Source organism: Salvelinus alpinus, chromosome 5 (genome assembly GCF_045679555.1).
Source record: "Salvelinus alpinus chromosome 5, SLU_Salpinus.1, whole genome shotgun sequence".
Classification (NCBI taxonomy): Eukaryota; Metazoa; Chordata; class Actinopteri; order Salmoniformes; family Salmonidae; genus Salvelinus; species Salvelinus alpinus.
In genome coordinates this window covers 1709670-1724028 of record NC_092090.1, presented here as the reverse complement: position 1 = coordinate 1724028, position 14359 = coordinate 1709670, and the positions used below count along the sequence as shown (strand labels likewise).

General features: G+C 46.3%; 1 protein-coding gene across 1 annotated transcript in view; it reads right to left on the bottom strand.

The window, feature by feature from the left end:
* LOC139575403 (aminopeptidase N-like) overlaps positions 1-3713 on the bottom strand; it is a 40305-nt gene extending 36592 nt beyond the window's left edge. The window contains exon 1 of the mRNA XM_071400332.1: positions 3084-3713. Coding sequence (XP_071256433.1) covers positions 3084-3652 — 569 coding nt within the window. The 5' untranslated portion in view covers positions 3653-3713. The remainder of the gene's footprint in view (positions 1-3083) is intronic.
* Positions 3714-14359: the final 10646 nt, after the last annotated feature.

Here is a 14359-nt window from a genome sequence, read left to right as displayed (position 1 = left end):
ATCAGCAATTGAAGCGGTTTGAAGTTGACATTGAAAGGTACAGATAATGTGTGTCTTAGTTCAAGGACTATAAGTACCTAAAGCTCTGATGGTAAACTGGTCAGAATGTTCAGAATACATGGTACATGGAACGTATTGAGCTGCTCCCATTGTCTACCACAGGAGGCTGCTGATAGGGGAGGACGGCTCATAATAATGTCCGGAACGGACGGCATCCAACGCCTGCTTGATGTATCTGTTACCGTTCAACCTATTCCGCTCCAGTCATTAGAACTGTTCTCCCCAATGAAGGTGCCCCCAACCTCCTGTGTGGTATTACCAGGTGTCCCAGAGGAGAGCTGGCCGTAAGCATGTCATTACACACTGTGTAAATGACTAATAAGAGTTGATTTGACGACAGTAATTCATCATGAATCAACACTCTGTTTTACAGGGTTCAATTCATTCTTGGATCAACGTCAACAACCTAGTTCAACTGATTAAAAGTCAGTGACTCAAGTCCCTGTAAAGGCCAAAGTTCAGTTGAGTATTAAATATTACTTCATGTAAATGCACCTATTTTTCCATCTTGTTCAGAGTTGATGTGTAACCTTGGTTTTTACCTGTCCATTGTGGTACAAGCAGTTTAATCAATTCCTCGACAAATTACACTGGTTCAATAACATTCATTATTACACTGGTTCAATAACAGGAACCAATACACTGGTTCAATAACATTAATTATTACACGGGTTCAATAACATTAATTATTACTCTGCTCAGGGACACAGACGCTCCTATCCAGAGCAGTTGGGGTTTAAACTTCTTCGGGATCGGTGTCCCTTCAACGGGACGGTTGAGCTAATGTAGGCTTATGTGATTAGCATGAGGTTGTAAGTAACAAGAACATTTCCCAGGACATAGACATATCTGATATGGGCAGAAAGCTTACATTATTGTTAATCTAACTGCACTGTCCAATTTATAGTAGCTATTACAGTGAAAGAATACCATGCTATTGTTTGAGGAGAGTGCACAGTTATGAACTTGAAAATTAATTAATAAACAAATTAGGCACATTTGATACAACATTTTGAACAGAAATACAATGGTTCATTGGATCAGTATAAAACTTTGCACATACACTGCTGCCATCTAGTGGCCAAAATCTAAATTGCACCTGGGCTGGAATAATACATTATGGCCTTTCTCTTGCATTTCAAAGATGATGGTACAAAAAAATACAAAAAGAACGATTGGTTTTTTCTTTGTATTATCATTTGCAGATCTATTGTGTTATATTCTCCTACATTCCTTTCACATTTCCACAAACGGCAAAAGTGTTTTCTTTGAAATGGTACCAAGAATATGACTATCCTTGCTTCAGGTCCTGAGCTACATGCAGTTAGATTTGGGAATGCCATTTTAGGAGGAAATTGAAAAAAAGGGGCGGACCCTTTTAAGGGCCTCGCTCAGGGAAACATCGGCAGATTTATCACCTAATCGGCTCGGGGACTCAAACCATTGTAGCCAAATGGAGACATCTAAACAAAGGAAGCCTTAACCAGGCTTCTAAGTATCATTACAGTGCAGGCAGTGTACAAGCACAACTCTGCTTGGCAAATACAACAGTTCCACTTGAATGACATCCACTCTGAGGGGTGGCAAGGTGCATGATGGGTTCAAAGACATTTAGAACTTTCAATCAGTTCTAAAAAGAACAATGTCACGACTTCTACTTCTACCGAAGTCGGTTCCTGTCCTTGTTCGGCGGTCGACGTCACCGGTCTTCTAGCCATCGCCGATCCATTTTTCATGTTCCATTTGTTTTGTCTTGTTTTCACACACACCTGGTTTCAATTCCCTAATTACATGTTATATATTTTCCCTCTGTTTCCCCCCATGTCCTTGTCGGTGTTTATTGTCAGTACTCTATGTGTTACTGGTGCGCTACGGGTTTTGTACCCATGTCCTTGTCGGTGTTTATTGTCAGTACTCTATGTGTTACTGGTGCGCTACGGGTTTTGTACCCATGTCCTTGTCGGTGTTTATTTGTAAGTACTCTGTGTTACTGGTGCGCTACGGGTTTTGGACCCATGTGTTTGTTGTTTTGTATGCCGTTAGTTTTATATATTAACCTGCTCCGGCTATTCACCAAGTTCTGCTCTCCTGCGTTTGACTTCCCTGCCACCAGTTACGCACCCTTTACACACAACGATCTCCCAAATTCATTGTTTGACTTCAGACAAATTGAATAGGTTGATCAAACAACCCAAAGCTTTTCCAATCAATAACAGCAGTTCAGATGAACAACAGAAACAATGTCAGTGAAGTGTTTACAGTGTATTTTATGCTGGTATCATTACAGATTACGGCTGTGTGGGAGATTATGTCAATGGATCAGATTAACTGGAATGACATTCATTCTGATGCAAAAATAACAACTGGAAAGCCACGCCCCCCAATCAGCCACACCTCCAACTCTTCTAATAAGCTGCCGCCACTGCATTACTCTGACACTATTCAATGCGGATGAGCATGAGGTGATGAAAGCAATTTAGAAGCTTCATTCAATCAAACAAATCACATTCATCTGTCAAATTTGTTATTTGATTTCAGACAAATTTAATAGAATAGGTTTATTTATTTTACCTTTATTTAACTTAAGAACAAATTCTTATTTTCAATGACGGTCTAGGAACAGTGGGTTAACTGCCTTGTTCAGGGGCAGAATGACAGATTTATACTTTGTCAGCTCAGGGATTCGATCTTGCAACCTTTCGGTTACTAGTCCAACGCTCTACCCACAAGGCTACCTGCCACCCCTCCACTCTAACCCCTAGGCTACCTACCACCCCTCCACTCTAACCCCTAGGCTACCTGCCACCCCTCCACTCTAACCACTAGGCTACCTGCCACCCCTCCACTCTACCCACTAGGCTACCAGGCCGCCATTTAACGAACCAAAGCGTAATCTTCAATCATTCCAATCAGTTGAAGCACTTCAGATGAACAACAGTGTCGTCCCACTTTATACAGTGTTACATCTGACACTGTTTTCAAGGTATACGTGGCTTGTAAATGATGATTCATGTTTTGCTTACTTTTTCACCGGGGGACTGGTCCCCTCTGTATATTCACTCCTGTAGAAGCCTCCCAGGTCATCAGCCAGTTCTCCTATAAACTCCGTGTACAGCTCATACTGTCTCCCCGCCATCAGATTACTATTCAGCTGGATCACTAGGAACTGAGTAGGAACCTCCAGCCAGCTTTTCTTTATGGTGGGAGCAGTAGCTCCATCCCGGCTAATCAGGCTGAGCAGAGTCAGGTTCAGCTTGTTACAGTGGATGACGATCACATCGGTGTCCTTCTCACACTGGAACACCACAGCTGACTGTCCTGTGAAGATGTAGAGGCCAGTAGAGGCGTTGACAACCAGTCGAGGCCAGAGGGTGATGTTGTAGGAGACGGGAGACAGCGAGTCAGGCAGTCTGTAGTTTTCCCAGGGGTCTTTAGGAGTGGAGGGAGTAGTGGGGGGCATCACTGACTCCTGGATCTTGTCCTTCTCCTGGCTATAGACCACTGACAGGGCGATGATGGTGGCCACCACTCCAGTCCCCACGATCACACCAACTATCCCCAAAGTCTTGCTGATGAAGAACCCCTTCCCCATGTCTGTAACAAACTGATATCTGTCTATCTGAGGGTAGTGTAGTGACTGACTGACAGATAGACAGAAAGACAGAGACCTAGATGGACCCAGAGGGGAATGTGATTGTTATTTATGCCCTCTGAGAAACTCCCACAATACACCAGGTTAATAGTTGATCCCCCAGCCCGGGACAACCTGAGAGCTCTAATCAGCTGGGTTAATAGTTGATCCCCCAGCCCGGGACAACCTGAGTTCTAGTCAATAGTCATAAAGATGGGTGGATAACAGATGGCTGACAAACTGTTGTACTTTATCCTTCCTGTTTCTGGATGGAAGGTCTTTCCCTGTAAAAAGTGTTGAAATCTTTCCCTGTAAAATGTGTTGTCTTTCCCCGTGTAAAGTGTTGAGGTCTTTCCCTGTGTAAAGTGTTCTGGTCTTTCCCCGTGTAAAGTGTTGAGGTCTTTCCCTGTATAGAGTGTTCAGGTCTTTCCCTGTGTAAAGTGTTCAGGTCTTTCCATGTATAAAGTGTTCAGGTCTTTCCCTGTATAAAGTGTTCAGGTCTTTTCCTGTATAAAGTGTTCAGGTCTTTCCCTGTATAAAGTGGTCAGGTCTTTCCCTGTAAAAAGTGTTGAGGTCTTTCCCTGTATAAAGTGTTCAGGTCTTTCCCTGTGTAAAGTGTTCAGGTCTTTCCCTGTGTAAAGTGTTCAGATCTTTCCCTGTATAAAGTGTTCAGGTCTTTCCCTGTATAAAGTGGTCAGGTCTTTCCCTGTATAAAGTGTTCAGGTCTTTCCCTGTGTAAAGTGTTCAGGTCTTTCCCTGTAAAAAGTGTTGAGGTCTTTCCCTGTATAAAGTGTTCAGGTCTTTCCCTGTATAAAGTGTTCAGGTCTTTCCCTGTATAAAGTGTTCAGGTCTTTCCCTGTATAAAGTGTTCAGGTCTTTCCATGTATAAAGTGTTCAGGTCTTTCCCTGTATAAAGTGTTCAGGTCTTTCCCTGTGTAAAGTGTTCAGGTCTTTCCATGTATAAAGTGTTCAGGTCTTTCCCTGTATAAAGTGTTCAGGTCTTTTCCTGTATAAAGTGTTCAGGTCTTTCCCTGTATAAAGTGGTCAGGTCTTTCCCTGTAAAAAGTGTTGAGGTCTTTCCCTGTATAAAGTGTTCAGGTCTTTCCCTGTGTAAAGTGTTCAGGTCTTTCCCTGTGTAAAGTGTTCAGATCTTTCCCTGTATAAAGTGTTCAGGTCTTTCCCTGTATAAAGTGTTCAGGTCTTTCCCTGTATAAAGTGTTCAGGTCTTTCCCTGTGTAAAGTGTTCAGGTCTTTCCCTGTAAAAAGTGTTGAGGTCTTTCCCAGGTTGCAGTTTGTTGTGTCCCAGCTGTTCATACTGTACAGATGTCATATCATAATTTGAGCCAGTGTGCTACAGCAGGAAAATAATACTGCAGCAACAGGAAATGTGAATTTTATTGTGGATTATAATAAAAAAATGTTGGTACATTTTTCATTAGGGAAAATTTTAAAGTGGAAATCACAAACTTTAGATGTGTTTTTCAACCTCGTATACACGACTATTTACATTTCCTGCTGTGCTGGAAAATTCCTGCAACAACAGGATGGTCCCTAACCCAACCAGCATTCAGTGTATACCAGACACATGTGTACCAGAGCAGGGATGAGGTTGACCCCTAACCCTAACCCAACCAGCATTCAGTGTATACCAGACACATGTGTACCAGAGCAGGGATGAGGTTGACCCCTAACCCTAACCAAACCAGCATTCAGTGTATACCAGACACATGTGTACCAGAGCAGGGATGAGGTTGAACCCTAACCCTAACCAAACCAGCATTCAGTGTATACCAGACACATGTGTACCAGAGCAGGGATGAGGTTGACCCCTAACCCTAACCAAACCAGCATTCAGTGTATACCAGACACATGTGTACCAGAGCAGGGATGGGTTTGACCCCTAACCCTAACCCAACCAGCATTCAGTGTATACCAGACACATGTGTACCAGAGCAGTGATGGGTTTGACCCCTAACCCTAACCAAACCAGCATTCAGTGTATACCAGACACATGTGTACCAGAGCGGGGATGGGTTTGACCCCTAACCCTAACCAAACCAGCATTCAGTGTATACCAGACACATGTGTACCAGAGCAGTGATGGGGTTGACCCCTAACCCTAACCAAACCAGCATTCAGTGTATACCAGACACATGTGTACCAGAGCAGTGATGGGGTTGACCCCTAACCCTAACCAAACCAGCATTCAGTGTATACCAGACACATGTGTACCAGAGCGGGGATGAGGTTGACCCCTAACCCTAACCCAACCAGCATTCAGTGTATACCAGACACATGTGTACCAGAGCAGGGATGAGGTTGACCCCTAACCCTAACCCAACCAGCATTCAGTGTATACCAGACACATGTGTACCAGAGCAGGGATGAGGTTGACCCCTAACCCTAACCAAACCAGCATTCAGTGTATACCAGACACATGTGTACCAGAGCGGGGATGAGGTTGACCCCTAACCCTAACCAAACCAGCATTCAGTGTATACCAGACACATGTGTACCAGAGCAGGGATGAGGTTGACCCCTAACCCTAACCAAACCAGCATTCAGTGTATACCAGACACATGTGTACCAGAGCGGGGATGAGGTTGACCCCTAACCCTAACCAAACCAGCATTCAGTGTATACCAGACACATGTGTACCAGAGCAGTGATGGGTTTGACCCCTAACCCTAACCAAACCAGCATTCAGTGTATACCAGACACATGTGTACCAGAGCAGGGATGAGGTTGACCCCTAACCCTAACCAAACCAGCATTCAGTGTATACCAGACACATGTGTACCAGAGCAGGGATGAGGTTGACCCCTAACCCTAACCAAACCAGCATTCAGTGTATACCAGACACATGTGTACCAGAGCAGGGATGGGGTTGACCCCTAACCCTAACCAAACCAGCATTCAGTGTATACCAGACACATGTGTACCAGAGCAGGGATGAGGTTGACCCCTAACCCTAACCAAACCAGCATTCAGTGTATACCAGACACATGTGTACCAGAGCAGGGATGAGGTTGACCCCTAACCCTAACCCAACCAGCAGTCAGTGTATACCAGACACATGTGTACCAGAGCAGGGATGAGGTTGACCCCTAACCCTAACCCAACCAGCATTCAGTGTATACCAGACACATGTGTACCAGAGCAGGGATGGGTTTGACCCCTAACCCTAACCCAACCAGCATTCAGTGTATACCAGACACATGTGTACCAGAGCAGGGATGAGGTTGACCCCTAACCCTAACCCAACCAGCATTCAGTGTATACCAGACACATGTGTACCAGAGCAGGGATGAGGTTGACCCCTAACCCTAACCCAACCAGCATTCAGTGTATACCAGACACATGTGTACCAGAGCAGGGATGGGTTTGACCCCTAACCCTAACCCAACCAGCATTCAGTGTATACCAGACACATGTGTACCAGAGCAGTGATGGGTTTGACCCCTAACCCTAACCCAACCAGCATTCAGTGTATACCAGACACATGTGTACCAGAGCAGGGATGGGTTTGACCCCTAACCCTAACCCAACCAGCATTCAGTGTATACCAGACACATGTGTACCAGAGCGGGGATGGGGTTGACCCCTAACCCTAACCAAACCAGCATTCAGTGTATACCAGACACATGTGTACCAGAGCAGGGATGAGGTTGACCCCTAACCCTAACCCAACCAGCATTCAGTGTATACCAGACACATGTGTACCAGAGCAGGGATGGGTTTGACCCCTAACCCTAACCCAACCAGCATTCAGTGTATACCAGACACATGTGTACCAGAGCAGGGATGGGTTTGACCCCTAACCCTAACCCAACCAGCATTCAGTGTATACCAGACACATGTGTACCAGAGCAGGGATGGGTTTGACCCCTAACCCTAACCCAACCAGCATTCAGTGTATACCAGACACATGTGTACCAGAGCGGGGATGGGGTTGACCCCTAACCCTAACCAAACCAGCATTCAGTGTATACCAGACACATGTGTACCAGAGCAGGGATGAGGTTGACCCCTAACCCTAACCCAACCAGCATTCAGTGTATACCAGACACATGTGTACCAGAGCAGGGATGGGTTTGACCCCTAACCCTAACCCAACCAGCATTCAGTGTATACCAGACACATGTGTACCAGAGCGGGGATGGGGTTGACCCCTAACCCTAACCAAACCAGCATTCAGTGTATACCAGACACATGTGTACCAGAGCAGGGATGAGGTTGACCCCTAACCCTAACCAAACCAGCATTCAGTGTATACCAGACACATGTGTACCAGAGCAGTGATGGGGTTGACCCCTAACCCTAACCAAACCAGCATTCAGTGTATACCAGACACATGTGTACCAGAGCAGTGATGGGGTTGACCCCTAACCCTAACCAAACCAGCATTCAGTGTATACCAGACACATGTGTACCAGAGCAGGGATGAGGTTGACCCCTAACCCTAACCCAACCAGCATTCAGTGTATACCAGACACATGTGTACCAGAGCGGGGATGAGGTTGACCCCTAACCCTAACCAAACCAGCATTCAGTGTATACCAGACACATGTGTACCAGAGCAGTGATGGGTTTGACCCCTAACCCTAACCAAACCAGCATTCAGTGTATACCAGACACATGTGTACCAGAGCAGGGATGAGGTTGACCCCTAACCCTAACCAAACCAGCATTCAGTGTATACCAGACACATGTGTACCAGAGCAGGGATGAGGTTGACCCCTAACCCTAACCCAACCAGCATTCAGTGTATACCAGACACATGTGTACCAGAGCAGGGATGGGGTTGACCCCTAACCCTAACCAAACCAGCATTCAGTGTATACCAGACACATGTGTACCAGAGCAGGGATGAGGTTGACCCCTAACCCTAACCAAACCAGCATTCAGTGTATACCAGACACATGTGTACCAGAGCAGTGATGAGGTTGACCCCTAACCCTAACCAAACCAGCATTCAGTGTATACCAGACACATGTGTACCAGAGCAGGGATTGGGTTGACCCCTAACCCTAACCAAACCAGCATTCAGTGTATACCAGACACATGTGTACCAGAGCAGGGATGGGTTTGACCCCTAACCCTAACCAAACCAGCATTCAGTGTATACCAGACACATGTGTACCAGAGCAGGGATGGGTTTGACCCCTAACCCAACCAGCATTCAGTGTATACCAGACACATGTGTACCAGAGCAGGGATGAGGTTGACCCCTAACCCTAACCCAACCAGCATTCAGTGTATACCTATATCAGAGGAAAGGCCCTAAAAATTGTCGAAGACTCCAGCCACCTGCTATTTCACGGCAAGCGGTACCCCCTGTATATAGTCTCCACATTGACTCTGTACCGTAATACCCTGTATATAGCCTCCACATTGACTCTGTACCGTAATACCCTGTATATAGCCTCCACATTGACTCTGTACCGTAATACCCTGTATATAGCCTCCACATTGACTCTGTACCGTAATACCCTGTATATAGCCTCCACATTGACTCTGTACCGTAATACCCTGTATATAGCCTCCACATTGATTATGTACTGGTACCCCCTGTATATAGCCTCCACATTGACTCTGTACCGGTACCCCCTGTATATAGCCTCCACAACTTCCGGCGCCGAACAGGATGGCTGCCTCGCTTCGCGTTCCTTGGAAAATATGCAGTATTTTGTTTTTCTATGTGTTATTTCTTACATTGGTACCCCGGGTGATCTTAAGTTTCATTACATACAGCCGGGAGGAACTACTGAATATACGATTAACGTCAACTAACCACCCTTCCTACCAGGAATATGACTTTCCCGAAACGGATCCAGTGTCTTGCCTTCCACCCAATACAATGGACCTGATCCCAGCCGGCGAAGCTACACGACGCCGAAAAAGGGGCAAACGTAGCGGTCTCCTGGTCAGGCTTCGGAGACGAGCACATCGCGCTCCACTCCCTAGCATACTACTCGCCAATGTCCAGTCTCTTGAGAATAAGGTCGATGAAATCCGAGCACGGGTAACATTCGAGAGAGACATCAGGGATTGCAACGTGCTCTGCTTCACGGAAACATGGCTAACTGAAAAGACGCTAACGGAGTCGGTGCAGCCAGCTGGTTTCTTCACGCATCGCGCAGACAGAAACAAACATCTTTCTGGTAAGAAGAGGGGCGGGGGGGTATGCCTCATGATTAACGAGACGTGGTGTGACCATCATAACAACACTCAGGAACTAAAGTCATTCTGTTCACCTGATCTAGAACTCCTCACAATCAAATGTAGACCGCATTATCTACCAAGGGAATTCACTTCGGTCATAATCACAGCCGTATATATTCCCCCCCAAGCAGACACATCGATGGCCCTGAACGAACTCTATCTGACTCTCTGTAAACTGGAAACCACACACCCTGAGGCTGCATTCATCGTAGCTGGGGATTTTAACAAGGCTAATCTAAAAACAAAACTCCCTAAATTCTATCAGCACATCGATTGTCCGACCAGGGCTGGCAGAACTCTGGACCATTGTTATACTAACTTCCGCAACGCATATAAGGCCCTCCCCCGCCCTCCTTTCGGAAAAGCTGACCACGACTCCATTTTGTTGATTCCAGCCTACAAACAGAAATTAAAACTACAAGCTCCCGCGCTCAGGTCTGTTCAACGCTGGTCCGACCAATCTGAATCCACGCTTCAAGACTGCTTTGATCACGCGGATTGGAATATGTTCCGCACGGCGTCCAACAACAACAATGATGAATATGCAGATTCGGTGAGCGAGTTCATTAGGAAGTGCATTGACGATGTCGTACCCAGAGCAACGATTAAAACATTCCCAAACCAGAAACCGTGGATTAACGGCAGCATTCGCGTGAAACTGAAAGCGCGAACCACTGCTTTTAACCAGGGCAAGGTGACCGGAAACATGACCGAATACACACAGTGTAGCTATTCTCTCCGCAAGGCTATCAAACAGGCTAAGTCCCAGTACAGAGACAAAATTGAATCACAATTCAACAGCTCAGACACAAGGGGTATGTGGCAGGGTCTACAGTCTATCACGGATTACAAAAAGAAAAGCAGCCCCGTCGCAGATCAGGATGTCTTGCTCCCAGACAGGCTAAATACCTTTTTTGCCTGCTTTGAGGATAATACAGTGCCACTGACACGGCCCACTACCAAAACCTGCGGGCTCTCCTTCACTGCAGCCGAGGTGAGTAAAACATTTAAACGTGTTAACCCTCGCAAGGCTGCAGGCCCAGACGGCATTCCCAGCCGCGTCCTCAGAGCATGCGCAGACCAGCTGGCTGGTGTGTTTACGGACATATTCAATCAATCCTTAGCCCAGTCTGCTGTTCCCACATGCTTCAAGAGGGCCACCATTGTTCCTGTTCCCAAGAAAGCTAAGGTAACTGAGCTAAACGACTACCGCCCCGTAGCACTCACTTCCGTCATCATGAAGTGCTTTGAGAGACTAGTCAAGGACCATATCACCTCCACCCTACCGGACACCCTAGACCCACTCCAATTTGCTTACCGACCCAATAGGTCCACAGACGACGCAATCGCAACCACACTGCACACTGCCCTAACCCATCTGGACAAGAGGAATACCTATGTGAGAATGCTGTTCATCGACTACAGCTCAGCATTTAACACCATAGTACCCTCCAAACTCGTCATCAAGCTCGAGACCCTGGGCCTCGACCCCGCCCTGTGCAACTGGGTCCTGGACTTCCTGACGGGCCGCCCCCAGGTGGTGAGGGTAGGTAACAACATCTCCACCCCGCTGATCCTCAACACTGGGGCCCCACAAGGGTGCGTTCTGAGCCCTCTCCTGTACTCCCTGTTCACCCACGACTGCGTGGCCATGCACGCCTCCAACTCAATCATCAAGTTTGCGGACGACACTACAGTGGTAGGCTTGATTACCAACAACGACGAGACGGCCTACAGGGAGGAGGTGAGGGCCCTCGGAGTGTGGTGTCAGGAAAATAACCTCACACTCAACGTCAACAAAACAAAGGAGATGATTGTGGACTTCAGGAAACAGCAGAGGGAGCTCCCCCCTATCCACATCGACGGGTCAGTAGTGGAGAAGGTGGAAAGTTTTAAGTTCCTCGGTGTACACATCACGGACAAACTGAATTGGTCCACCCACACAGACAGCGTTGTGAAGAAGGCGCAGCAGCGCCTCTTCAACCTCAGGAGGCTGAAGAAATTCGGCTTGTCACCAAAAGCACTCACAAACTTCTACAGATGCACAATCGAGAGCATCCTGTCGGGCTGTATCACCGCCTGGTACGGCAACTGCTCCGCACACAACCGTAAGGCTCTCCAGAGGGTAGTGAGGTCGGCAGAACGCATCACCCGGGGCAAACTACCTGCCCTCCAGGACACCTACACCACCCGATGTCACAGGAAGGCCATAAAGATCATCAAGGACAACAACCACCCAAGCCACTACCTGTTCACCCCGCTATCATCCAGAAGGCGAGGTCAGTACAGGTGCATCCAAGCAGGGACCGAGAGACTGAAAAACAGCTTCTATCTCAAGGCCATCAGACTGTTAAACAGCCACCACTAACATTTAGCGGCCGCTGCCAACAAACTGACTCAGCTCCAGCCACCTTAAAAATGGGAATTGATGGAAATTATGTAAAAATGTACCACCAGCCACTTTAAACAATGCCACCTAATATAATGTTTACATACCCTACATTACACATCTCTTATGTATATGTATATACTGTACTCTATATCATCTACTGCATCTTGCCATCTTATGTAATACATGGACCACTAGCCACTTTAAACTATGCCACTTTATGTTTACATACCCTACAGTACTCATCTCATATGTATATACCGTACTCTATACCATCTACTGCACCTTGCCTATGCCGTCTGTACCATCACTCATTCATATATCTTTATGTACATATTCTTTATCCCTTTACACTTGCGTGTATAAGGTAGTAGTTGCGGAATTGTTAGGTTAGATTACTTGTTGTTATTACTGCATTGTCGGAACTAGAAGCACAAGCATTTCGCTACACTCGCATTAACATCTGCTAACCATGTGTATGTGACTAATAAATTTGATTTGATTTGATTTGATTTGACATTGACTCTGTACCGGTACCCCCTGTATATAGCCTCCACATTGACTCTGTACTGGTACCCCCTGTATATAGCCTCCACATTGACTCTGTACCGGTACCCCCTGTATATAGCCTCCACATTGACTCTGTACCGGTACCCCCTGTATATAGCCTCCACATTGATTCTGTACTGGTACCCCCTGTATATAGCCTCCACATTGACTCTGTACCGGTACTCCCTGTATATAGCCTCCACATTGACTCTGTACCGTAATACCCTGTATATAGCCTCCACATTGACTCTGTACCGGTACCCCCTGTATATAGCCTCCACATTGACTCTGTACCGTAACACCCTGTATATAGCCTCCACATTGATTATGTACTGGTACCCCCTGTATATAGCCTCCACATTGATTCTGTACTGGTACCCCCTGTATATAGCCTCCACATTGACTCTGTACCGTAATACCCTGTATATAGCCTCCACATTGACTCTGTACCGTAATACCCTGTATATAGCCTCCACATTGACTCTGTACCGGTACCCCCTGTATATAGCCTCCACATTGACGCTGTACCGGTACCCCCTGTATATAGCCTCCACATTGACCCTGTACCGGTACCCCCTGTATATAGCCTCCACATTGACTCTGTACCGGTACCCCCTGTATATAACCTCCACATTGACTCTGTACCGGCACCCCCTGTATATAGCCTCCACATTGACTCTGTACCGGTACCCCCTATATATAGTCTCCACATTGACTCTGTACCGTAACACCCTGTATATAGTCTCCACATTGACTCTGTACCGGTACCCCCTGTATATAGCCTCCGCACTGACTCTGTACCGTAACACCCTGTATATAGCCTCCACATTGACTCTGTACCAGTACCCCCTCTATATAGCCTCCGCATTGACTCTGTACCGTAATACCCTGTATATAGCCTCCACATTGACTCTGTACCGTAATACCCTGTATATAGCCTCCACAATGACTCTGCACCGTAACACCCTGTATATAGCCTCCACAATGACTCTGCACCGTAACACCCTGTATATAGCCTCCACAATGACTCTGCACCGTAACACCCTGTATATAGTCTCCACATTGACTCTGTACCGTAACACCCTGTATATAGCCTCCACATTGACTCTGTACCGTAACACCCTGTATATAGTCTCCACATTGAATCTGTACCGTAACACCCTGTATATAGCCTCCACATTGACTCTGTACCGTAACACCCTGTATATAGCCTCCACATTGACTCAGTACCGTAAAACCTTCTGTATAGACTCGCTATTGTTATTTTACTGCTGCTCTTTAATTATTATTATTATAAAAATGTGTATCTATTCTTTTACAGAACACTTATTTTTCTGAACTGCATTGTTGGTTAAGGGCTTGTAAGTCAGCATTTCACTGTAAGCCTGTTGTATTCGGCGCATGTGACAAATAGTATTTGATTTGATTTGATTTGACTAACAACCGTAAGCTATTTTCTGTAATTGGCTCGCCATTAACTTGTAAATATTGATCGTTGTGAGTTT